Source organism: Phyllobates terribilis, unplaced genomic scaffold (assembly GCF_046119375.1).
Source record: "Phyllobates terribilis strain yellow unplaced genomic scaffold, ASM4611937v1 Scaffold_3__8_contigs__length_932513732, whole genome shotgun sequence".
Classification (NCBI taxonomy): Eukaryota; Metazoa; Chordata; class Amphibia; order Anura; family Dendrobatidae; genus Phyllobates; species Phyllobates terribilis.
Window position 1 is genome coordinate 186,428,751 of NW_027362763.1, and position 27,505 is coordinate 186,456,255.

Here is a 27,505-nt window from a genome sequence, read left to right on the forward strand (position 1 = left end):
CTGGTGGTACAATCTCTGGGTGTCCATTAGTCGGGGTATTGGTCTTACTCAGCCCTTATTCACATTTACATCATTTTGACATGTGGAAAAGGTTTTAATACTATAAGCTAGGACTGTCCCAAATAGGGTCATTGTGACGTGTTGGGGTGGCTTTTATGTTTTTTTTATCCAAATTTTGTTAACCAAGTACCCTATGTTATGTTCATGCACTATTACTATTTATTTATTTGCTGGAGGGTATTTGTTCACTTTGCATTTATCTGGGGTTTTGTCTGTTTAGTGGTCAGTTTGAACATGCGCCTATATGCTGCATGCATACCAACTTATATTCCAGATCATTTCTTCGGGTTTTTGTTTCACACTTTGTAGTAAGCTGGCTATGTATATAAATGTTGGCGGAATTGGACAGTTTTGGGCGAACCTTTGTTTTTTAATGAATAGTTCACATGTCTACTTTTCCATATATGTATGTTTATTTGGGAGAGCAGAGAGACAGATATGTTATGTGTATGGCTTTACCATACATCAGTACAAGGCAAGGCAGATTCATATTTAAGCAATAACCCCTTTCGGTATCGTAATGGTTGCCATATCTTGTTATCCTTGGGAATACAACCTGCTATTGCACATTGTGTTTAACAACCTTTCTGAATCCATAACCTTAGTGTTTCTTCCTCCAATATCATTAAACCTCTTAGAAAGATGTTTGTTTATTTAAGCCTACTCTTATGTGACTTGCAGAAGTAGTGCTGTTGCTTCAAAAACATCCAACAACTGTTACAAATAACACAAGCACAGGAGACAGGAAGTGTTGTGCTTCATAAGCATCCAGCAACCAGAGGGGTTAACACAGTCACAGGAGACAGGGAGTGTTTTAGCAGAGCCCCAGGGGGATTGTGGGGAACTTGTTATTGTAGTCTGGTTGAAGCCAAAGAGAAAGGTGGTGTGTTATCTGGATCTGACAGAAGGCAACTAAACAGGATTCAGATCAGGAGAGAACCTAAACACAGGTCAGATAAACTCCCTGAACGAACAGTGCAGAGTTTTATCAGGCAGGAAGATAAGGACTGGAAGGAATTGTGTCACAGGGATCATCTCCCTCATCAACCCTCCCCCCCTCCATCTCCATGCAGGATAAAGAATGATCTGTACTATTGAGTCCTTGTGAACGAAAAGCCTGTGGTTGTGTATGCATAGAAGTGTTCTGCTAAGAGATCTAATCTGTGCTACATTATGCTACTAAAGAGACTGACATTACTGTGCCTGCTTTATTAAACTGTACTGTAATGAAGATTGCTGCTCTAATATCCCTGAATTGCACTGGCCGTGCTTCAGAATAAATTCCACTATTAAACTGTTGAAAAAGACTCTTGTCAGATGTGTCTGGTCAGCAATTGAATCTATCGTGTGCCTGAGAGAAGCTTCAGACTATGGTCTCCCTGAGTACCGGTTCCCCCAGGATTCCAAAGAATTCATGAAACCCGTCTCTCCCTATTTGAACCTAGCGGCATGCGTGTAACACTTACATTTTATTTTTGCCATTTCAGGTATATTTTCCTTATACATGTATGTACATGAGGCTTAACACTATCTATAGTCATTATTTGACATGTACCTTGCATTTTTCAATAGCTTTCTTGGCTGTCGCCTCTATCTCTAATTTTCAGTTGTCTCTGGTGTTGTTTTTGGAGAAAAGCTGCTAAGATGTCTCCCTTAATAAACGTACACAGACACAGAGGTATTCCTTCTCTTCTTTTCTGTTTAGCATATGGTGAGTGGTAGCAGCAGTATGGAGATTATTCAGCAGCACTGAGCTGTGTGGCTATGAATCCATCTCTAGGATAAGCTAAATCACTCGCTAATTTCAACACGATCTTTCAGTGTTTTCTTCTGCTTGTTTTTTTTCCCTCTGTGCTCCTCATTTCTCTTTCAACCACTATTCTTCATAGAAGAAAATTGGAGGTGTATCCTCACTGAGCTGGCAGTCATTCTTGCCAAGATGAATCTGAACTACTTTTTTAAAGGCGTACTCTTGGGAGATAAAAAATTATTGTAATGGCCTAGCCTTTATAAACAATCAATATACCATGAATAGTGCTGTTTGTAACCCTCTGAGTACCTGTAACTCCATGTGACATTGGAGCTGCTCCTCACTGCTCCCCTTCCCTTATGGGACATTACACCACAGATCAGGGGCGTGGACTTCTTCTGGCTTCTAATAGCAGCCAGTTCCCTGATAATGTCTCCTTCCCCGTAGGGCTACTAGAAGGCGAGAACAGGCCATGCACCCACCATTCCCCCTCATCTAAGACTGCAGACAAGGAGACATTATCATGGGGCTGTCTACTACTAGAAGCCGAGAGCAGTCCCCATGATCTGTGATGTAATGTCCCATAAGGGAGGGGGAGCAATGAGGAGCAGCTCCAGTGTCACTCGGAATTACGGGTACTCAGAGGATTACAAAAAGCACTATTCATGTTATCTTTATTGTTTATGGGCCATTAGAATAATTTTTTTATCTCTCCAGAGTACCCCTTTAATGTGAATGGTGAGTTCAGGATGCAGGGTGGAGGGGAAAAAGTGGCTCATAAGTGGAGAAAGAATTCAAATTATCTGACAAGATATATTAAAAGTGTTCTTATGTTTGCTTGTACTATTGGTTTATGCACAGGTTGTTGACACCATTTAATTCTTACATAAAAAAAGATAAACTATCCAAAAATGAAAAAAATTACTAAAAGTCCCATTATTGTATATCTGTAATGTAACCATGTTTGTGAGGCGCTGTGTCAGATACTTGCTCTCTTACCATCTGTATTTTCGAATATAGCATCACTCGTTACAAACGCCACATCTCCCTTCTCCACCAGACACCTAAAATCAGAGGAAAAAGTTTAACTGAGCAGAAGTAAAATAGATGTAAGTTACATGGCGGGCAGTGAAAAATAGAACATTTTCCCTTGTGTGGTTTGCACAGTTTAATGGATAATCGAAGAATGAAGTGCTTACTACTTACCCATATCACTAGTTGCTGGAATTGGTTTCTGCCAACTTTTATGCAGTGTTGAACAAAATTTTAAATTTGTTGTTTTAGTTTGGAGGCAGTCTGTGAATTAATTTTGGAAACCATACCTTTTAAGTAACCATACAGTTAAAAGTCGCACACTAAACAGGTCTAGTGACTGTGGAGGCACAACCCTTTGCTCACCGTATGTTTTTCTGTGAATTCTGCATGAACTTGCCACAGAGACATGCATAATATATGGCCAGTAGTCCCACTTTGCTCAAACAAACAATACTTTCCTGCGCTTGTGATCAGTTACTTTGCAAAAAATTTCTGGAAGGTGTCCATGTACAGAGCCATACTCACATTTTCATCATAGAGTATTGGACCCACATCTGCGCTCCAAACAATGATTTGGATCATGAAGAGACTGTTGGTGCAGCCCGCGTGATTTTCGTATTCTGGAGTTTATACTCGGTTATATGGGATCAAGCTTCATAGACATGATGTAGTAAAATGGGTCCACATTGCTGTTTTCGATCATATCCTGTAGCCAATTGTAATGTTACACACTTCTGTTTTACTCACTCCTGTAATTCTTATACAGTGGGTATGGAAAGTATTCAGGCCCCTTTAACCCTTTCCTAACCTTGGGATTTGTCGTTTTTGCATTTTTGTTTTTTGCTCCCCTTGTTCCCAGTGCCATAGCGTTTTTATTTTTTGGTCAATATGGCCATGTGAGGGCTTATTTTTTGCGGGACGAGTTTTACTTTTCAACGCCATTACTAGTTTTACCATATCATGTACAGGAAAACGGGAAAAAAATTCCAAGTGCGGTGAAATTGCAAAAAAGTGCAATACCACAGTTGTTTTTTATTTTATTTTTTTACCACGTTCACTGAATGCTAAAACTGACCTGCAATTTTTATTTTACAGGTCATTACGAGTTCGTAGACACCAAACATGTATAGGTTCTTTTTTATTTAAGTGGTGAAAAAAAATTCCAAAATTTGGTAAAAAAAAAAAAAATAGCGCCATTTTCTAAGACCTGTAGCGTCTCCATTTTTCAGGATATGGGGCTGGGCGAGAGCTTATTTTTTGCGAGCTGGGCTGACGTTTTTATTGATAACATTTTGAGGTAGATCCGATGTTTTGATGGCCCGTTATTGCATTTTATTGCAATTTTGCGGCGACCAAAAAACGTAATTCTGGCGTTTAGAATTTTTTTCTCGTTACGCCATTTACAGATCGGATTAATTATTTTTTTATATTGGTAGATCGGGCGATTCTGAACGCGGCGATACCAAATATGTCTATGTAGGTTTTTTTATTATTATTTTATTTTGAATGGGGCGAAAGAGGGGTGATTTAAACTTTTATATTTTTAAAAATTTTTTTATATTTTTAAAAACTTTTTTTCCCACTTTTTGCATGCTTCTATAGTCTCCATAGGAGACTAGAAGCAGCAACTGTGCGATCGTCTCTGCTACGTACAGGGGATCAGCAGATCCCTTGTATGCAGCAGAAATGGTCCTGTGCTATGAGCGCCGACCACTAGGTGGCGCTCATAGCGACCAGCTCATGACAACCGCAGGCGTCTGCTGCAGACCCTGGGTTGTCATGCCCACCCATCGGTGACCTGCGATCACGTGACGAGGTCGCCGATGGGCAGGGCTTAGGACACGCTTTAAATGCTGCTGTCGGAGATTGACAGCGGCATTTAACATGTTAACAGCCGCGGGTGGATCGCGATTCCCCCCGCGGCTGTTGCGGGCACATGTCAGCTGTAATAATCAGCTGACATGTGCTCGGTTCAGTGCGCGCTCACCGCCGGAGCCCTCACTGAACCGGGGGATTACAGTCTGTGCATACTAATACGGCACAGGCTGTAAAGGGGTTAAATTTTTCACTCTTTGTTTCATTACAGCCATTAGGTAAATTCTTAAAAGTTCATTTTTTTTCTCATTAAACTATACTCTGCACCCCATCTTGACTGAAAAAGAACAGAAATGTAGAAATTTTTGCAAATTTATTAAAAAAGAAAAACTGAAATATCACATGGTCATAAGTATTCAGACCCTTTGCTCAGTATTGAGTACCAGCACCCTTTTGAGCTAATACAGCCATGAGTCTTCTTGGGAATGATGCAACAAGTTTTTCACACCTAGATTTGGGGATCCTCTGCCATTCTTCCTTGCAGATCCTCTCGAGTTCCGTCAGGTTGGATGGTGAACGTTGGTGGACAGCCGTTTTCAGGTCTCTCCAGAGATCCTCAATTGGGTTTAGGTCAGGGTTCTGGCTGGGCCAGTCAAGAATGGTCACAGAGTTGTTCTGAAGCCACTCCTTTGTTATTTTAGCTGTGTGCTTAGGGTCATTGTCTTGTTGGAAGGTGAACCTTCGGCCAAGTCTGAGGTCCAGAGCACTCTGGAAGAGGTTTTCATCCAGGATACATCTGTACTTGGCTGCATTCATGTTTCCTTCAATTGCAACCAGTCGTCCTGTCCCTGCAGCTGAATAACACCCCCATAGCATGATGCTGCCACCACCATGTTTCACTGTTGGAATTGTATTGGGCAGGTGAATACCTCTTAGAATTATCACCAAAAGTTCTATCTTCGTCTCATCAGACCAGAGAATCTTATTTCTCATAGTCTGGGAGTCCTTCATGTGTTTTTGAGCAAACTCTATGCGGGCTTTGATATGTCTTGCACTGAGGGAAGGCTTCCATTACACCACTCTGCCATAAAGACCCGACTGGTGGAGGGCTGCAGTGATAGTTGACTTTGTGGAACTTTCTCCCATCTCCCTACTGCATCTCTGGAGCTAAGCCACAGTGATCTTGGGGTTCTTCCTTACCTCTCTCACCAAGGCTCTTCTACCACAATTGCTTAGTTTGGCTGGGCGGCCAGGTCTAGGAAGATGTCTGGTGGTCTGAAACTTCTTCCATTTAAGGATTATGGAGGCCACTGTGCTCTTAGGAACCTTTAGTAATACAGAAATTCTTTTGTAACCTTGGCCAGATCTGTGCCTTGCCACAACTCTGTCTCTTAGCTCCTTGGGCAGTTCCTTTGAGCTCATGATTCTCATTTGGTATGACATGCACTGTGAGCTGTGAGGTCTTATATAGACAGATGTGTGCCTTTCCAAATCAATTCCTATCAGTTTAATTAAACACAGCTGGACTCCAATGAAGGAGTAGAACCATCTCATGGAGGATCACAAGGAAATGGACAGCATGTGACTTAATTATGAGTGTCTGAGCAAAGGGTCTGAATACTTATGACCATGTGATATTTTAGTTTTTCTTTTCTAATAAATTTGCAAAAATTTCTACATTTCTGTTTTTTTTTCAGTCAAGGTGGGGTGCAGAGTGTACTTTAATGAGAAAAAAAATGAACTTTTTAGAATTTACCAAATGGCTGCAATATAACAAAGAGTGAACAATTTAAAGGGGTCTGAATATTTTCTGTACCCACTGTATGACTGATACTTTCTATGTCCGCATGTAAAGAAATGTACACACCATTGTTGTTCTGATTCTACTTATGTTTCCCGACTCAGTGTTGAGTGCTGCCTGCTTCTTCTCAGCTGGTTTAGTTTCCTCTCATTTATGTTGGGTTACCATAGTCTGGCACGCTCCTGTGATGTTATCTGGATAAGTCATTTAACCTTACTCAGGAGCTCAGCCACTATTTATTACCATGAGCCACCCCTGTACCTCAACTCTGTACTTCATAGTACAGTTAAACTCTATTACATTATGGCAATGACCCTGCTACATAGTTGTACTAACTCTGTTACATCATATTACCAACCAACGCTACTGCATCGTGTTATCAACTCTGTTACATCATTGTAACAACTCTGTAGCATTGTAGTAACAACTCTCCTACATCTTGGTAACAACTCTGCTATTTCATGGTAATGGCTCCACCAAATCCAGCACACATTACCCGTCCTCTCTGATCCAGCTCTGTTTCACCAGTCAACATGGATACAACTTTGCTTCACCAGTCATCTTTGATCCATCTCTGCTTCATCATTATTTACAATCGAGTTCTCCTTCATCAGTCATCATTGATCAAAATCTGTTTCACGAATCACGGCTGATCCATCTGTACTTCATTGCTCATTGTTGATACAACTGTTTTTCGTCAGTCATCTCTGATCCAGATTTGCTTCACCAGTCATTGTTAATACAACTCTTCTTCATCAATCATCGCTGATCCAGCTTTGCTTCACAAGTCATCTCTAATTCAGATCTGCTGCACCAGTCATCTTTGATTCAGCTCTGCTTCACTAGTCATCACAGATCGACCTCTGCTTCACCAGTAATCTCTGATACATCTCTGTTGCATCAGTTATCTCTGCTTCACCAATCATCTCTGATCCAGCTCTACTTCATCCATCATTTCTGCTTCATCGGTAATTGCTGATCAACCTCTGTGGTAACTGAGAAAACACCTCTGTCACCCATGGCGTTTTGTGGCCGTTTTAGACTGCTGTCCCCAGCTTCAGTGGTCCACATCATCAGATGAAAGATAAAAGCTGGTATGTGTCTGCTGGGAAAATAAGTGCAATGACGTATTTGGGCTTTTTACAATCCTCCCCTGGATATCTGACTTGATGGTGACCAAACACATGGTTGACTATGTATATACAGTACAGACCAAAAGTTTGGACACACTTTCTCATTTAAAGATTTTTCTGTATTTTCATGACTATGAAAATTGTACATTCACACTGAAGGCATCAAAACTATGAATTAACACATGTGGTATTATATACTTAACAAAAAAGTGTGAAACAACTGAAAATATCTCTTATATTCTAGGTTCTTCAAAGTAGCCACCTTTTTCTTTGATGACTGCTTTGCACACTCTTGACATTCTCTTGATGAGCTACAAGAGGTATTCACCGGAAATGGTCTTTCAACAATCTTGAAGGAGTTCCTAGAGATGCTTAGCACTTGTTGGCCCTTTTGCCTTCACTCTGCGGTCCAGCTCACCCCAAACCATCTCCATTGGGTTCAGGTCTGGTGACTGTGGAGGCAAGGTCATCTGGCGTAGCACCCCATCACTCTCCTTCTTGGTCAAATAGCCCTTACACAGCCTGGAGCTGTGTTTAGGATCAATGTCCTGTTGAAAAATAACTGATGGTCCAACTAAACGCAAACCGGATGGAATAGCATGCCGCTGCAAGATGCTGTGGTAGCCATGCTGGTTCAGTATGCCTTCAATTTTGAATAAATCCCCTACAGTGTCACCAGCAAAGCACCCCACATCATCACACCTCCTCCTCCATGCTTCACGGTGGGAACCAGGCATGTAGAGTCCATCTGTTCACCTTTTCTGCGTCGCACAAAGACACGGTGGTTGGAACCAAAGCTCTCAAATTTGGACTCATCAGACCAAAGCACAAATTTCAACTGGTCTAATGTCCATTCCTTGTGTTCTTTAGCCCAAACAAGTCTCTTCTGCTTGTTGCCTGTCCTGAGCAGTGGTTTCCTAGCAGCTATTTTACCATGAAGGCCTGCTGCACAAAGTCTCCTCTTAACAGTTATTGAAGAGATGTGTCTGCTGCTAGAACTCTGTGTGGCATTGACCTGGTCTCTAATCTGAGCTGCTGTTAACTTGCGATTTCTGAGGCTGGTGACTCGGATAAACTTATCCTCAGAAGCAAAGGTGACTCTTGGTCTTCCTTTCCTGGGGCGGTCCTCATGTGAGCCAGTTTCTTTGTAGCTCTTGATGGTTTTTGCAACTGCACTTGGGGACACTTTCAGAGTTTTCTCAATTTTTCGGACTGTCTGACCTTCATTTCTTAACCCCTTAACAACATTAGACATACTAATACGCGTCTGTGCCCTGGGACTTAAGAGCCAGACCCGTATTAGTATGTCATCGCATCCCGCGCGCACACCAGCTGTGCCGCCGGGTGTCAGCTGATTGTCACAGCTGACACCCAGGGCTATGTGCAGGGAGCGGTCCTGCACCGCTCCCGGCACATTAACCCTCGCAATGCTGCGATCGAAGTCGATCGCAGTCGATCGCAGCATTGCGGTGGCAAGGGGAGGTGATCGCAGATACTCACCTCCTCTTCCGGCCTCCAGCGCTGTCTGCCGTGGCTTCCAGGATGTTGCCATGACGACCCGTTGTCGTCATGAGAACATCCGGGTCACCAGACAGCAGGAAGATTTTTTGGACATGCGCAGTGCATCTCCAAACTATCTTCTCCCTGTCCAGCGCTGACAGCCTGCATGGCACAGGGATGGTGCTGCATTCCTGTGCCATGCAGGCGATCAGAGAAAAGAAAGTGAAAGTCCCATAGTGGGACAAAGTAAAAAAGTATAAAAACTGTCAGAAAGTGAAAAAAAAAATAAAAAAAAAAATTGTAAAAATATAAAAAAAAAATAAAAAAAAATAATCCACCAAAAATAAAAATATAATGTACCCATCAATAAATATTATTATTAAAAAAAACAAAAAAAAAACAATAAAAGTACACATATTTGGTATCGCCGCGTCCGGAACGACCTAACCTATAAAACTGTCCTACTAGTTATCCCCTTCAGTGAACACGGTAAAAAAAAAAAAACAAAGCAAAAAACAATGCTTTATCACCATGCTGCCAAACAAAAAATGGAATAACACGTGATCAAAAAGACAAATATAAATAAAAATGGTAGCGCTGAAAACGTCATCTCGTCCCGCAAAAAACAAGCTGCCATACAGCTCCATCAGCCAAAAAATAAAAAAGTTATAGCTCTCAGAATAAAGCTATGCTAAAAAATATTTTTTTCTATAAAATTGCTTTTATTATGTAAAAGTGCAAAACATAGAAAAACGATATAAATGTGGTACCACTGTAAACCTACTGACCCGAAGAATAAAGCTGCCTTATCAATTTTACCACACGCGGAACAGAATAAAAAAAACAAAAAAAACAATCCTTGAGGGGTATAGTTTCCAAAATGGGGTCACTTGTGGGGGAGCTCCACTGTTTAGGCACATCAGGGGCTCTCCAAACGCGACATGGTGTCCGCTAACAAATTGAATGGAAAATCGGCTCAAATTGTTAGCGGACGCCATGTCGCATTTGGAGAGCCCCTGCGTGCCTAAACATTGGAGCTCCCCCACAAGTGACCCCATTTTGGAAACTAGACCCCACAAGGCACCTATCTAGATGCATAGTGAACACTTGGAACCCCCAGGTGCTTCACAAATTGAGTCGTAAAAATGAAAAAGTGGAAAAAAAAACACTTTTTCATTTTTACGAATCAATTTGTGAAGCACCTGGGGGTTCCAAGTGCTCACTATGCATCTAGATAGGTGCCTTGGGGGGTCTAGTTTCCAAAATGGGGTCACTTGTGGGGGAGCTCCAATGTTTAGGCACATCAGGGGCTCTCCAAACGCAACATGGCGTCCGCTAATTATTCAAGCAAAATACAACCAAAAAGTCAAATGGCGCTCATTCCCTTCCGAGCCCTGCCGTGCGCCCAAACAGTGGTTTTTCCCCACATATGGGGTATCTGCGTGCCCAGGGGAAATTGCACAACAAATATTGGGTATATAAAATAGAAACTACCGCACTCCTGGAGTGGTGGTGGTGCCCAGGTAGGGTTACAAGCCCGTATAGATACAGAAAAACAACCTGGCACTCAGAAGACTCATGGGTTCTTTTAGTTATTTTTAATAAAGTAATATAGTAAATAACAAATAAATATTGGGGTCCATTTTTTCTTGTTACCCCTGTGAAAATAAAAAAAATTGGGTCTAAAGTAACATTTTTGTGAAAAACGTTAAATGTTAATTTTTTTCTTCCACATTCAAAAAATTCCTGTGAAGCACCTGAAGAGTTAATAAAGTTCTTGAATGTGGTTTTGAGCACCTTGAGGGGTGCAGTTTTTAGAATGGTGTCACTTTTGGCTATTTTCTGTCATAAAGACCTCTCAAAGTGGCTTCAAATGTGATGTGGTCCCTAAAAAAATGGTTTTGTAAATTTTGTTGGAAAAATGAGAAATCGCTGGTCAACTTTTAACCCTTATAGCTCCCTAACAAAAAAAAATTTTGGTTCCAAAATTGTGCTAATGTAAAGTACACATGTGGGAAATGTTATTTATTAAGTATTTTGTGTGGCATATCTCTCTGATTTAAGGGCATAAAAATTCAAATTTTGAAAATTGCAATATTTTCTAAATTTTCGCCAAATTTCCATTTTTTTTTCACAAATAAACGCAAGTGATATCAGAGAAATTTTACCAAAATCATGAAGTACAATATGTCACGAAAAAATGGTCTCACTATTTTCTTGATCAACCATATTGTCAGCACACTCCTTAACTGATGCTGACATATTGCTTCCAATACTGGTATTCAATGTGATTCACCCTTGGTTAAAATGGCATTGCTCCTCTATGTTAAATGGTGGAACTCATTCCAGCACGGTGTAATGACGAGGTGGAACACACGCCACACAATGGACATCATGCTTTTTTTCATGCAACTCTGGATGATCCTTATTTCCTTTAATGTACCTCGCACACTACGAGGGGAAACGAGTAGGGAAAAATGGATTGATACTCCGTCTCCTATGTGGATTGATGTATGATGAATCTTTAAGGTTTTTTCAGTATCTTATAAAGACGTCCCTTTTAACTTATCAGAGGAGTGAGATGTATATATATTACCAGTATTATCAGAAGAGTCTAATATCTCTAAGATATAATTTATAATTCTAAGACCCTATTAGTGGAGTGATGAGTTTAATATTATTTTTGTGACTATACAGGGATGTTATAGGGACAGTCTTGATTGAGTAGGAACGCCGTTTACATACATAGTAACATGCTAATCTTCACGGTCAGGTAGGGAATCTTTAGGGCTCTATGTAGGTCTTTATTTAAACTAATTAATATCTATTTTGTGGCTGTGCAGGTGTCATCTGTAAATGCTTGTATCTTTAACCCTATGGTCCTTATAGGTGTATAAATATCTGATGGTTGAACACCATTTTCTACTCCCAATATCCCTTTATAACCTATTGTGTTATATATAATGATATATGGGGACACCATTGAGGGCTTTTAGTGTCTCTGATAAATAAATTTGTGTTAAGGGTTTTTTTCTTATTCTATTTTTCATGAAAACGGCAATGACTAACACAAGGCAAAAATAGAAAAGAGACTTAAAAAATTGCAAATAATAAATCTGGCCTAATGTTATGTAAGGGACTTTTAATGCAAGTTACATAATCTTACAATTGACTGTATACTGTATTTTGGGGTTACTCCAGATTGAACCCAAATGTTCTGAAAGAGAGTCAGATATTTGAATGTGATACGTTTTGTAAAAACTTTTTAGCCCTGATTCAATAAAGACATTGCCACTTTTTTGGAGTAAAAATGGTTCTAATTGCATCTTTTTTTAGATTTGCACCTTATTTAATTGCCACCTTTAAGTTAACTTTACTGTTTTTTACTTGTTTCTTGTTTGGGTTTTCCTTATGCTGTTATTTTAGCCTAATTCATCATTTTCACTTTTTTTGGAATGTTGCAAATTTTTTTTTTTTCAAAATAATTTTTATTAGGGGAATTCTTACAGTATAGGGGACAATGGGTTAGAAAAGGGATGCAGGGAAAGGAAAGGCAACCAAATAAAGGTTAAGAGAAAATGGGGTAAGGAGGAAGAGGAGAGAGAAAAAAAAAGGAAATGAAGATCATCTTAACATAGTATGTTGCAAATTTTTGCACAATTGTACTCCAGTAATCTACTGAACTACAAAATCTATAGAATTTTAGTTTCTGCACAGTGGAACACTCAAAAAGAACATCTCTCATTTTGCTCAACTTTTAGTAACTTGTGCACTCCATTGGTGCAAGAAAACCCACAAGAGATACCACAAGAAAAAAAGGAAAAGTGACTTTAAAAAAAAATAAATCATGAAATGAATCCTTTATCATTTTGCACTAGTTTTACTAAATTCTAATATTTTTGCTTATATTTTTCTTTGTAATGTGGGTCAAACGTTTTGGAGAATGTACTAATGAATTTTTACTAACAGAACATGGAATTTAATAATTTCTAAAAAAAAATAATAATAGCACCATATAATGCAGACCCCACAATCTGCCTTTAGTAGATGTAAAATGACAGGAGCAGAATGGATAGGAATGATCTTTCTAGACTATTTTACCTGATGGCCCCTTCATTGCCGTAATACGCCTCTTTGTCGCTTAAAGAACATTTTGTATTAGCCTCGGGGTTTTGTGGATCACCAATACATAGTTTGCAGAGATTGGAATCAATGGCGGATCCTGGAGCGCAGCTCTGACTGAAGAAGGATCCTATTATAGACACAAATATATCAGCAAATTCATTTATTTACTCAGCAGGATTATCAACCAACCGACCATAAAATGACAGACAGTTCATTCATAACAATAGGGAACTTTTTGGCTACAAATCTGAATATAATATTGATGTGTCCATGATTTTTATTATAAATTGAAAAATCTGTACAGGTTGTTGTGATAATATTAAAAATGAACTTCTAATAGCATTTGCAGATGAATATAATCAGCATTGGGTGAGCTCTATGGGCTCATTAACACTGCACGATTATCATAGGTGAGCGTTACTGTCGATTAACTGATAAATGAGCAAAATGCTCATTTGTCGAGTGAAATTATACCTTGGTTTGCACAAATGGTCATCGTTCTTGGAAGCACATTGTCCTGTGTAGACTCGACGACGTTATTGGTCATTCAATAAGCATCTGAAGCTAGGTCTGGCTGTGTAAACAGATTATTATTTAAGGGTGTTGTCCAGATTTAAGCTACAAGTCTGTAGTCATGTAATGTGACTGCAGACTTGTGGATCCTCACATTGTGTGCACTACGCGCTGTAAGAATTCTCCGGTGACGGGAGCGAGCAGTCATGTGACCGCATGAATGTGATTTGCATACATGCGGTCACATGCTGACTAGATTGGCATGGCTTCACTCAATGCACGTGTATTGAGTGAGACCGGACGCAGTAAAGTGGCTGCAGACTTGTAGCCTAAGGCCAGGCAACCCGTTTAAATGTTGCTGTCCAGAAGTCATTTAATAGTCAAAATGGACCCAGTAGTGGGTTTTCCCACTTATTTTATTGCAAATTGACAATCCTCAAGCATTATAGATTTTGCAATCTTTTATATTGCACCCAATTCCCATCTATCATACTTAAAGTTATTACAGAGTTCAAATTTGATGATAAATATACAGCAATGACCTGTTAAAGGGACTTTTGCCAAAAGTCATATTGTTACATATCATAGACATTTCAGACGTTTTGATTGGGGGACCTCGGACCATCTATGGATCCATTCTATGGTGGGAAGCCAAGCAGAGCTGATCAGAAACAAATGGGCTGGGAGCTTCTACCCTTCACTTTATCAACTGATGGCAATCTCAACAATTATATCCCACCGATTAAAACCTGTAATATTTAAATATAACATATTAAAAACTGTTTACAATGAAAGGTAAACTTTAACCTCCCTCTCCCCCAGCCCTTCCCTACTCCATCAATGGTGCTCTTATGGTCCAAAGTGGTGATGTTTACTCTCCAAGAGCAATATTACTTGGCCACTGCAAACAATCACTGCCCTGACTGGTGAGGCAAGTTTAATGCAAGAAGTTCACCAGGTTCAGGTCATGACATCTTTATTGGAGTCCTGACACGTAAAACACACTGAGAATCATGTGTTGAAGATGCTGGTGCACTTCTTGCTTATTATTGATAATAATTGACCTGGACAGTGTGACTGCTGCATCTGAACACAAGAAGTCCCCACTCGCTGTCTAAGACCACGGCCCCACTATCAGTATTTGGTCAGTATTCGGTCAATATTTTTTCTCAGGAGTGGGAGCGAAAATCAGGAGTGGTTGATAAATGCAGAATTATTATTATCATTTATTTATATAGCACCATTGGTTCCATGGTGTTGTACATGAGAAGGGGTTACATAAAAATACAGATATCACTTACAGTAAACAGACTAACAATGATAGACTGGTACAGGGGCAAGAGGACCCTCTACATTCTACAGGATGGTGGGGAAGGAGACAGTAGGTGGGGGGTTGCAGCAGCTCTGGTGTTGGTGAGACTGCTGCTCCAGTGTTGTTAAGGAGGCAGCGGGGTCATGGCAGGCTGTAAGCTTTCTTGAAGAGATGGGTTTTCAAGTTCCGTCTGAAGGATCTGAATGTGGCAGAGAATTGGACGTGTTGAGGAAAAGAATTCCAGAAGATGGGGGATATTTGGGAGAAGTCTTGGAGGCGATTGGGTGAGGAACGAATAAGTGTGGAGGAGAGAAGGAGGTCTTGGAAGTACTGGAGATTATGTGAGGGAAAATATTGGGAGATTAGTTCAGAGATATACAGAGGAGACAGGTTATGGATGGCTTTGTGGGTCAGTGTTAGTAGCTTGAATTACATATTCGTTGGGGTATTTATATACGCTGTGGAAATGGGAGCCAGTGAAGAGATTTGCAGAGGGGAGAAGCGGAGGAGTAGCGAGGAGAGAGATGAATTAGTCGGGCAGCAGAGTTAAGAATGGACTGGAGAGGTGCGAGAGTGATCCATGTAGGCCACAGAGGAGGATGTTGCAGTAGTCCACGCGGGAGATGATGAAGGCATGCACAAGCATTTTAGTAGATTGAGGGTTGAGGAAAGGACGGATTCTGGAAATATTTTTGAGCTGGAGACGACAGGAGGTGGAAAGAGCTTGGATGTGCAGCTTGAAGGACAGGGCTGAGTCAAGGGTTACCCAGAGGCAGCGGATGTCCGTTACAAGGGAAAGCGTGATGTCGTTTATTGTGATAGATAGATCAGGTAGGGAAGATACATGAGATGGAGGAAAGATGAGTTCAGTTTTGTCCACATTGAGCTTGAGAAAGCGAGAGGAGAAGAAGGAGGATATGGCTGAGAGACACTCTGGGACTCTTAACAGCAGAGAAGTGACGTCTGGGCCAGCGTATAGGTGATACTGGAAGCCACGGGAATTTGAGTTGTCCCAGGTCAAGGGTATAGATGGAGAAGAGTAGGGGTGTTAGGACAGAGCATGGTGGACTCCAACAGAGAGAGGGTGGGATGAGGAGGTAGTGTGGGAGAGGGTGACACTAAATGTGCGGTTGTAAAGGTATATTGAGATCTAGATTAAGGCAAGGTCTTTGACGCCAAAGGAAGAGAGGCTCTGTAGTAGGAGGCATTGGTCAACTGGGTCAAAGGCAGATGACAGGTCTAGAAGGAGGAGTATATAGAATTGTCTGTTAGCTTTGGCTGTAAGTAGGTCATCAGTAATTTTGGTCAGGGCAGTTTCAGTGGAATGATGGGGACGGAAACCAAATTGTAGGTTGTCAAAGAGCAAGATAGATGAGAGATGGGAGGAAAGTTTAACGTGGACACGCCACTCGAGCAGTTTGGAAGCAAATAGAAGCGATATGGGACGATAGCTTGACATAACGGTTGGGTTGAGCCTTGAGGGATCGCGTTTTGAGGATAGGCATGATTGTGGCATGTTTGAGAGCAGAAGGGAATGTACCAGAGGTTAGTAATAGGTTGAAGAGGTGGGTTAGGGCCAGCATAAGTGTGGTAGTGAGATTGGGGAGGAGGTGGGATGGGATGGGGTCAAGTGCGCAAGTAATGAGTTGTGATTTGGAGAGGAGATGAGTAAGTTCTCCTTCAGTGATGTTGGAGAGGGAGTTTATGGGGGAAGGACTGTGGTCTGGTATAAAAAAGGGATTGTGGTGGTTGAACAATAAAGACTTGCCTTGTTTGGTCTATCTTATTTTTGAAGTGTGTGGCAAAGTCCTCTGCAGAGAGAGGGGGATCGAAGCGGTCAGTGTAGGGCGAAGGAGGGAGTTAAAAGTGTTGAATAACTGTTTTGGGTTGTAGGATAAGGAACATATGAGGGTTGTGAAGTAGGCCTGTTTGGCGGTGGTGAGGGCTGCTTTGAAAGTGAGTAATGCTTGTTTGAATGCAGTGAAGTCATCTTGCGAATGTGTCTTCTTCCAACGCCGCTCCGCAACCCTGGACACTTGCCAAAGCTTTTTAGTGAGGTTATTGTGCCAGGGTTGTATATTGATTCTTCGGACTCTGCCATGTACGAGAGGGGCAACCCTATCAATAGCTGATGCGAGAGTGGCATTGTAGAAGGTAGTGGCGCCGTCTGTGTCGTGGACTGTGGATATGGTAGAACAGAGTCAGAGAGTGTGTGAGTGTCTAGATGTGCAAGGTATCTGCGGTGGTGTGTTAGTTTCTGGACATGGGTGAGGAGGACAGAGATGAGAAAGTGAGAAGATGGTGGTCAGATAGGGGGACAGGGGAGTTTGTGAAGTTAGATAGGCAGCAGAGACGGGTAAAGATAAGGTCTAGTGTGTGTCCGTCTCTGTGGGTGGCTAAGGAGGATCACTGAGTACGTCCAAAAGATAAAGTGACCGGAATTTGGAAGCTGCTGACTGGTGGGTGTCAATGAGGATGTTGAAGTGACCCATGATGATGGTGGGAATGTCAGCAGAGAGAAAGTGAAGAAGCCAGGTGGAGAATTGGTCAATAAAGGCAGTGACTGGGCCCCGAAGTTGGTATATAACAGAAGGGTGGAGGAGGGAAGTAGAGGTGGAATTGGGTTAAAGGTTCAGTTGGTAGAAAGGAGAAGACCCACTCCTCCGTCATGTCTGTTACCATGGCGAGGAGTGTGGGTGAAGTGGAGGCCACCGTAACGCAGCATAACAGGCGAAGCAGTAGCAGAGGGTGTCAACCATGTTTTGGTGAGGCCCAGGAAGGAGAAATTGCAAGAGGTAAAGAGGTCATCAATCACATCGAGCTTATTGCAGATAAAGCGGGCATTCCAGAGTGCTCCAGAGAAAGGGAGCAGGATGGTGGGCATCAGAGGGACGGGTTTTATGTAGCAGAGGTTGCGGTAGTTTATATTTGGTTGGGAGCGATAGGAGGTGGAATAAATGTGAGGTATCAGCTGTGGGGGTCCAGGATTGAGAGATATGTCGCCAGCAGTGAGAAGCAGAGAGAGGGAGAGCAGGTGGGAGAAGAAGAGTGGCTGGCTTGTTTTATGTTTTAGTAGGATAGATCTGAGGTTGAGGAACAGGTCAGCAGATGAAGTCAGGTGGGGAGGTAAGAGGGACGGAGAGATAATTAATTGGTTAGAGGGTGCAGGGGTTTGGGGATAGCGAAGGAGAGTGACGATTAGTGGAGCAAAAACTGTAAGAGCATATGGTATCTTGGTAAAAGGATAGGAGTAGGTTCAAAGATAAGCGGATAAATGTGATAAGCAGTGCTTACTGTTCCCTTCTGGTTTAATCCTGGTATATTCCTGCATCACTCCTATTATAGCCGCACTTGCTGCAGCCATACAGACCTCAGGTCAAACAGACCTATGTCTAAAAATGTATACATCTATGATTAGACCTGGTGTGGGCAGAGGGGAAGAACCAGAGATCAGAGAATCACAGAAGGGGTTAATTAAGACACAGGAGCTAATATGGGTATATTACTTGCTATATAGCAAGGGCTGCAGACAGGCCAAAATGGATAGATAGAGAGGTGTGAATTCAGATCAAAGGATTATAGGAAATTACAATTAGGAAAATATACTGGCAGTGACAGATACACAGGTGTGAATTCAGTGCTGTGATTATGAAGGATGTTACAAGAGTTAACAGACAGGAGCTTCAAAACACAAGTTTGGTGATACATAGCAGGAGGGACAATTGGAATCAGCAGACATACCCAAAACAGACATATTGATATAAACAGGGATCAATGAACATGGCAGATATTGAGATCAGCAGACATGCTCAGAACAGACAGATTGATAAAACAGGGATCATGAATATGGCAGATATTGGAATCAGAAGACATACCCAGAACAGACAGCTTGACATAAACAGGGATCAATGAATATAGCAGATATTGGAATCAGCAGACATACATTTCTGCCATTCCTGGTATATTCCTGAATCACACTTATTACAGCCACACTTGTTGCAGCCATACAGACCTGGAGATATATAATATATAATTTGTGCACTTGTTTCTATTATACCTTTTTTCTGATTGTTCCTCACCTGGTTTTGGCTCCCACTCCTGAGAAAAAATACTGACTGAATACTGACCTAACACTGATAGTGGGGCCGTGCTTTTTCATTACAGTAGAGACCAATGATTTAACAGTTGAGTTTACTTCTTAGATTATCCCTTTAATGATTGTTGTGAAGAACTCAGTTCTTTTTTTACTGGACCAGTAACAATTTACCCAAAAAACTAAAGGTGATTTTAAACTATGTTTGCATATTTATAGAAAGTTGTAAAAATGTACAACATTTTCATTTTCTTTCTCCTCTTTTTATGGTAACGTTTGCCTAAATATTGGTGGAATTCTAGAACACATTTATTCTCCACATATGGAAGTCTCATTCAGCTATAAGTACGAAAGCAAATCAAGTTCCCATTGGATAAAACATTTGTTTTATTTCATAGCCACTGAATTATAATAAAGATTCTGCAAATATACAGTATATACAGCTGATACAGATGTATTGTATATACAGCTGATACAGATATACAGTATATACAGCTGACACCGATGTACGGTATATACAGCTGATACAGATATTCAGTATTATTTACAGCTGATACAGATATACAGTTATATGAAAAAGTTTGGGCACCCCTATTAATCTTAAGCTTAATGTTTTATAAAAATTGGTATTTTTGCAACAGCTATTTCAGTTTGATATATGTAATAACTGTTGGACACAGTAATGTTTCTGCCTTGAAATGAGGTTTATTGTACTAACAGAAAATGTGCAATCTGCATTCAAACAAAATTTGACAGGTGCATAAGTATGGGCACCTCACCAGAAAAGTGACATTAATATTTAGTAGATCCTCCTTTTGCAAAAATAACAGCCTCTAGTCGCTTCCTGTAGCTTTTAACCACTTCGCGCCAGAGCCTGTTTTTGCCTTCGTGACCGGGACAATTTTTTCAATTCTGACCACTGCCAGTTTATGAAGTAATTACCCTGGAACGCTTCAACGTATTCCCCTGATTCTGAGATTGTTTTTTCGTGACATATTGTACTTCATGATAGTGGTAAAATTTCTTCGATATCACTTGCGTTTATTTGTGAAAAAATCGGAAATTTGGCGAAAATTTTGAAAATTTTGCAATTTTCAAACTTTGAATTTTCATGCCCTTAAATCAGAGAGATATGTCACACAAAATAGTTAATAAATAACATTTCCCACATGTCTACTTTACATCAGCACAATTTTGGAACCCAAATTTTTTTTTGTTAGGGAGCTATAAGGGTTAAAAGTTGACCAGCGATTTCTCATTTTTCCAACAAAATTTACAAAAACATTTTTTTAGGGACCACATCATATTTGAAGTCACTTTGAAGTCACTTCTTTATGACAGAAAATAGCCAAAAGTGACACCATTCTTAAAACTGCACCCCTCAAGGTGCTCAAAACCACATTCAAGAACTTTATTAACCCTTCAGGTGCTTCACAGGAATTTTTGGAATGTGGAAGAAAAAAATTAACATTTAACTTTTTTCACAAAAATGTTACTTTAGACCCAATTTTTTTATTTTCACAGGGGTAACATGAAAAAATGGACCCCAAATTTTTTTGTGCAATTTCTCTTGAGCGTGCTGATACCCCATATGTGAGGGAAAACCACTGTTTGGGCGCACGGCAGGGTTCGGAAGGGAAGGAGCGCCATTTGACTTTTTGAATGTAAAATTTGTCTGAATAATTAGCGGACGCCATGTTGCGTTTGGAGAGCTCCTGATGTGCCTAAACAGTGGAAACCCCCCACAAGTGACACCATTTTGGAAACTAGACCCCTTAGGGAACTTATCTAGATGTGTGGTGAGCACCTTGAACCCCAAGGTGCTTCACAGAAGTTTATAATATTGAGCTGTAAAAATAAAATTTTCACATTTTTCCCACAAAACCGTTTTTCATCCCTTAATTTTGCATTATCATAAGGGTAATAGGATAAATTGCACCATGAAATTTGTTATGCAATTTCTCCTGAACACGCTGATACCCCATATGTGGAGGCAAATTACTGTTTGGGCACATGGCAGGGTTTGAAAGGGAAGGAGCGCCATTTGACTTTTTGAATGTAAAATTTGTTTGAATAATTAGCGGACGCCATGTCACATTTGGGGAGCCCCTAATGTGCCTAAACAGTGGAAACCCCCCACAAGTGCCACCATTTTGGAAACTAGACCCCTTAGGGAACTTATCTAGATGTGTGGTGAGCACCTTGCACCCCCAGCTGCTTCACAGAAGTTTATAATATTGAGCCGTAAAAATAAAATTTTCACATTTTTCCCTCAAAAAATGTTTTTCATTCCCTAATTTTGTATTATCATAAGGGTAACAGGATAAATTGCACCACGAAATTTGTTGTGCAATTTCTCCTGAACACGCCGATACCCCATATGTGGAGGCAAATTACTGTTTGGGCACATGGCAAGGTTTGAAAGGGAAGGAGCGCCATTTGACTTTTTGAATGTAAAATTTGTTTGCATAATTAGCGGACGCCATGTCACATTTGGGGAGCCCCTAATGTGCCTAAACAGCGGAAACCCCCCACAAGTGCCACCATTTTGGAAACTAGACCCCTTAGGGAACTTATCTAGATGTGTGGTGAGCACCTTGCACCCCCAGCTGCTTCACAGAAGTTTATAATATTGAGCCGTAAAAATAAAATTTTCACATTTTTCCCATAAAAAATGTTTTTCATTCCCTAATTTTGCATTATCATAAGGGTAACAGGATAAATTGCACCATGAAATTTGTTGTACAATTTCTCCTGAGTACGCCGATACCCCATATGTGGGGGAAAACCACTGCTTTGGTGTACGGCAGGGTTCGGAAGAGAAAGAAGCGCTATGTTGGCTGGGATAGGCAGCAGACACCATGTCACATTTGAGAGCCCCTGACATGCCAAAACAGCAGAAACCCCCACAAGTGACCCCATTTTGTAAACTACACCTCTCAAGGAATTCATCTAGGGAAGTAGTGAGCATTTTTTAATTTTTAAATTTATACCATTGGGCAGTGAAAAAAGCATAATTATATTTTCACCACAAAAAAATCTTTTACCCTCAGATTTTACATTTTCACACAGGGCAATGGGTAAAAATGGTGCCGAAATGTGTCACACAATTTCTTCTAAAAGTGTCAATACCCCATATGTGGCTGTATCGTACCACTTAGCCATGCGGTGAGATTTGAGGGGGAAGGAGCGCTATTTGACAATTGGAGAACAAATTATTGTAGAATAGGCATTTGGATTTGGGAGCACAAAATTTTCTGAATTTCTTTTGGGGGGCAAGGACCATTTTGCTTTTCCAGAGCCTTTCTGCTACCAGTAACTTGGAAGTCCCTTATATTTTTAACAGATGATGGACCTGAGTGGGGACTAGCTTTTTTGGAGGACTGAGTTGAAGCTTTTATTGGAAACATTTTACGTAACATTTATCCGGCGCTCTAGGCTGAGCACTTACATCGGGGTTTCCATCTAATTTTCCAAGTGATGTAATTCAGATGAAACCCCTGCGGGATCCATTCACTGTAATGAGGCAGCAGAGTTACTCTGGACTCCGTCTGGCCTCTGTTTAGTGGTGTCCTTTTTTTCAGAAGTGCACAAAACTGTGGCCAACCGCACTTTTATGCACGCCTAAAACAAATGACACCGTGGGATCCCAGGCTAGACGGCATCCACAGTGGCCTATATCTGCCTCATTACAGGGAATCTTCCATCATGGGTTCTGGCTGAATCACGTATTTCAGAGATTTACACGGAAACTCTGGTGTAAGTGCTCAGCGCAGAGCACAGGATAAATGTGAGCAGAGCCTTACTGGGATCTTTGGGAGACATAATAAACAAATCAGTAGCAGTTGAATAATATTTGTTTTATTTATTTTTTATGCCGTTCCTCGTGTGATATAACTGATTAGATTACTTTATTCTTCGGGTCGGTGCGATTACAGAGATACCAGATTTATATCGGGTTTTTATGACTGACAGCTGTCACACACTAAAATACGCTTTTTTTGCAAAATCTAGTTTTTGCATCACCATATTTTGAGAGCTATAATTTTTCCATATTACGGCCGATAGAGTCATGTGACAGCTTGTTTTTTGCGGGACGAGTTGACAATTTTATTGGAACCATTTTTGGGCACGTGACATTTTTTGATCGCTTTCTATTCCGTTTTTTGGGAGGTAAAGTTAACAAAAACAAACACTTCAGGAATTGTTTTTTGAGGTTTTTTTTATGCCGTTCTGCGTGTGGTAAAAATGATCAGGCAACGTTATTCTTCGGGTCAGTACGTTTACAGCGATACTACACTTACTGTATTTTTTTATGTTTTGGCGCTTTTACACAATAAAACAATTTTATAGAAAAAAAATTATTTTTTTTGCATTGCTTTATTCTGAGCGCTATAACTTTTTTATTTTTCGGCTGATGGAGCTGTATGGCAGCTTTTTTTTTGCGGAACAAGATGACGTTTTCAGCGGTACCATTTTTATTTCTATTCTGCTTTTTGATCGCATTTTTTTCCACTTTTTGTTTGGCGATATGATGAAAAAGCATATTTTTTTGCTCCGTTTTTTATTTATTTTTATTACGGTGTGCACAGAAGGAGTTAATTAGTGTGACAGTTTTATAGCTCGGGTTGTTTCGGACGCGGCGATACCAAATATGTGTACTTTTTTTGGTTTTGTAATAATTTACGGATTTATTGGTTTAATATTTTATTTATTTATTTTTATTTATTTTGTGATTTTTTTTTTTAATAATTTAAAAACTTTTTTTTTTACTTTTTTTTACATTTTTACTTAGTCCCTGTATGGGACATTAATTTTTATTTTTCTGATCACTGATCTCATGTAGTGTAATAGACATATATTACATTACATGAGATCTTCCCTGACTGTTTCAGTCAGAGTCTCCTGTCTGGTATCAGCTACATACAGGCTGAAGCCAGACAGGAAGGACACCATATATGGCAGAGCTGGAGGCGGTCATGTGACCTCCAGCTGCCATAGCAACCCCAGGTCCTCAAACGAAACGGAGGTCTTAGGAGGTAAGTAAGACGACCCCCTCTCTTCCTGCTGTCTCCTATATGCCGCGATCACTATAGATCACAGCATATAGAAGACAGCAAAGGGTTAACATCACTGGGACCTGATCTAATCAGGTCCCGATGATGTACCCTGTCAGAGCTAATGCTCTGCACCGGAATCGCAGTGCTTGCAGGACCCTGGGGGTTCTGAGCACTGCGAGACCACCCACCGTTTTTAAACGTCGGCGCTGCACAGAGCCCGGCAAGCGCCGACGTTTATCTACAGTGGGCGGTCGGGAACCGGTTAATGATTTCCTGGATCCTGGATGAAGGTATTTTTGACCTTTCCTCTTTACAAAACAATTCCAGTTCAGTTAAGTTTGATGGTCGCCGAGCATGGACAGCCCTCTTCAAATTATCCCACAGATGTTCAATGATATTCAGGTCTGGGGACTGGGATGGCCATTCCAGAACATTGTAATTGTTCCTCTGCATGAATGCCTGAGTAGATTTGGAGCGGTGTTTTGGATCATTGTCTTGCTGAAAGATCCATCCCCTGCGTAACTTCAACTTTGTCACTGATTCTTGAACATTATTGTCAAGAATCTGCTGATACTGAGTGGAATCCATGCGTCCCTCAACTTTAACAAGATTCCCGCTGCTGGCATTGGCCACACAGCCCCAAAGCATAATGGAACCTCCACCAAATTTTACTGTGGGTAGCAAGTGTTTTTCTTGGAATGCTGTTTTTTTTTGCCGCCATGCATAACGCCTTTTTGTATGACCAAACAACTCAATCTTGGTTTCCTCAGTCCACAGGACCTTCTTCCAAAAAGAAATTGGCTTCTCCAAATGTGCTTTTGCATACCTCAGCTGACTCTGTTTGTGGCGTGCTTGCAGAAATGGCTTCTTTCGCATCACTCTCCCATACAGCTTCTCCTTGCGCAAAGTGCGTTGTATAGTTGACCGATGCACAGTGACACCAACTGCAGCAAGTTGATGCTGCAGCTCTCTGGAGGTGGTCTGAGGATTGTCCGTGACTGATCTCACCATTCTTCTTCTCCGCCTTTCTGATGTTTTTCTTGGCCTGCCACTTCTGGCCTTAACAAGAACTGTCCCTGTGTTCTTCCATTTCCTTACTATGTTCCTCACAGTGGAAACTAACAGGTTAAATCTCTGAGACAGCTTTTTGTATCCTTCCCCTGAACAACTATGTTGAATAATCTTTGTTTTCAGATCATTTGACAGTTGTTTTGAGGAGCCCATGATGCCACTCTTCAAAGGAGATTCAAACAGGAGAACAACTTGCAAGTGGCCACTTTAAGTAGCTTTTCTCATGATTGCATGCACCTGGCTATGAGGTTCAAAGCTCAATGAGGTTACAAAACCAAAAAAAAAAATTTCATTCTCCAGCAGGACTTGGCCCCTGTCCATACTGCCAAAAGTACCAATACCTTGTTTAAAAACAACAGTACCACTGTGCTTGATTGGCCAGCAAACTCACCTGATCTTTACCCCATAGACAATCTATGGGGCATTGTCAAGAGGAAGATGAGAGACACCAGACCAAACAATGCAGACGAGCTGAAGGCTGCTATCAAAGCAACTTGGGCTTCCATAACATCTCAGCAGTGCCACAGGCCAATCGTCTCCATGCCACGTTGCATTGATGCAGTAATTGATGCAAAAGGAGCCCGACCAAGTATTGAGTGCATTTACTGAACATACATTTCAATAAGCCAGCATTTCGGATTTTAAAAACATTCTCATGCTGGTGTTATAAAGTATTCTAATTTACTCATGTAGCATCGGCGTCTCTGCCCCCTGCCAGGCAGAGACGCCGTCCCTCTCACCTCCCCGCCCCCGCGCGGCGTCCTGCTGCGCTCCTCTTCCTGCTGCTGCCTGCGCGCGCAGCTTCCCAGGCACTGTGCTTAGGGCGTGTGCACGCACTCCCTCTCTCTTAAAGGGGCCACGCGCGCTGTCCTAAGGAGTCTACGGCTAATAGCCGAGGGTCCTCCCATATATAAGGCACCTCCTCCAAAATGGAGGTGCCCAAGCAAAAGTTGATGCACAGCATACTTACCTCTGCTTCAGCCCTCAGGTCCAGTTTCCAGCCTGACTACTGTTCCAGTCTGCCAGTCTGACTTCTCTCCAGCCCGACAGTTGGCCTTCCATTCTACCCGCCAGTCTGTCTATGGGCAAGTCCGCCTGCTTACCAGGAAGCACCTGCCTGTTACCTGCCTGCTACCTGCCGTGCCTGCTAGCCCGCTCACCTGGGAGCACTCGCCTGTTACTCGCCTGTTACCTGATAGCCTACCTGGAGGCTCCTGCTGTCACTTGCCGTGACCACCCGCCTGCTAACCTTGAGACTTTAGCCTGCTTGGCAGTCACTTGCCGTAGCCTACCTGGAGGCTCCTGCTGTCACTTGCCGTGACCAACTGTCTGTTATCTAGAGACTTCAACCTGCTCTGCCGTCACATGCCGTGACCACCTGTCTACTATCCAGAGACTTCTGCCTGCCTGTTGTGTCCATCCGCTATACCGGTCAGTCCCAGTCTGCTGACCCGTGGGAGCCACCTGCTCTCTTACAAGGTCGTCCCCAGAGTAGCACCTGGTCCCTCTGCTCGGTCCCTCCCTGGTCACGGAGTCGTTAGCCGGTGTGAGTTGATACTTAGTTACGCCCCTCTGGGTCCCTCCTTGCACCACGGCACAGAGGTTTCACCACCCGGATCCGTAACAACTCAGATAATGACTTTTGTGTTTTCATTGGCTGTAAGCCATAATCATCAACATTAACAGAAATAAACACTTGAAATAGATCACTCTGTTTGTAATAATATATGAGTTTCACTTTTTGTATTGAAGAACTGAAATAAATTAACTTTTTGATGATATTCTAATGCACCTGTATATGGTATATACAGCTGATACCGATATACAGTATATACAACTGATACAGATATACACTACATACAACTGATACAGATGTACAGTATATACAGCTGATGCAGATGTATGGTATAAACAGCTGATACAGATACACAGTATATACAGCTGATACAGATATACAGTATATACAGCTGATACAGATGTACGGTATATACAGCGGATATAGATATACAGTATATACAGATGATACAGATATATGGTATATACAGCTGATATAGATATACCCTACATACAGGTGATTCAGATATACAGTATATGCAGTTGATACAGATGTACAGTATATACAGCTGATACAGATGTACGGTATATACAGCTGATACAGATATACAGTATATACATCTAATATAGACGTACGCAATATACAGCTGATACAGATGTATGGAATATACAGCTGATAAAGA

The 27,505-nt window shown here is 41.3% G+C and overlaps 1 protein-coding gene across 2 annotated transcripts in view; it reads right to left on the reverse strand.

Moving 5' to 3' along the window:
* Positions 1 to 27,505, reverse strand: part of LOC141258986 (saxiphilin-like) — a 337,568-nt gene that overhangs the window by 217,203 nt on the left and 92,860 nt on the right. Inside the window, exons 16-17 of one of the 2 annotated variants that reach the window (XM_073674335.1) lie at positions 13,196 to 13,346; positions 2,810 to 2,874 (exon numbers count right to left, since the gene is read on the reverse strand). The exons of the other annotated variant lie outside the window; for it this stretch is intronic. Coding sequence (XP_073530436.1) covers positions 2,810 to 2,874; positions 13,196 to 13,346 — 216 coding nt within the window. The remainder of the gene's footprint in view (positions 1 to 2,809; positions 2,875 to 13,195; positions 13,347 to 27,505) is intronic. 2 annotated transcript variants of the gene reach the window in all.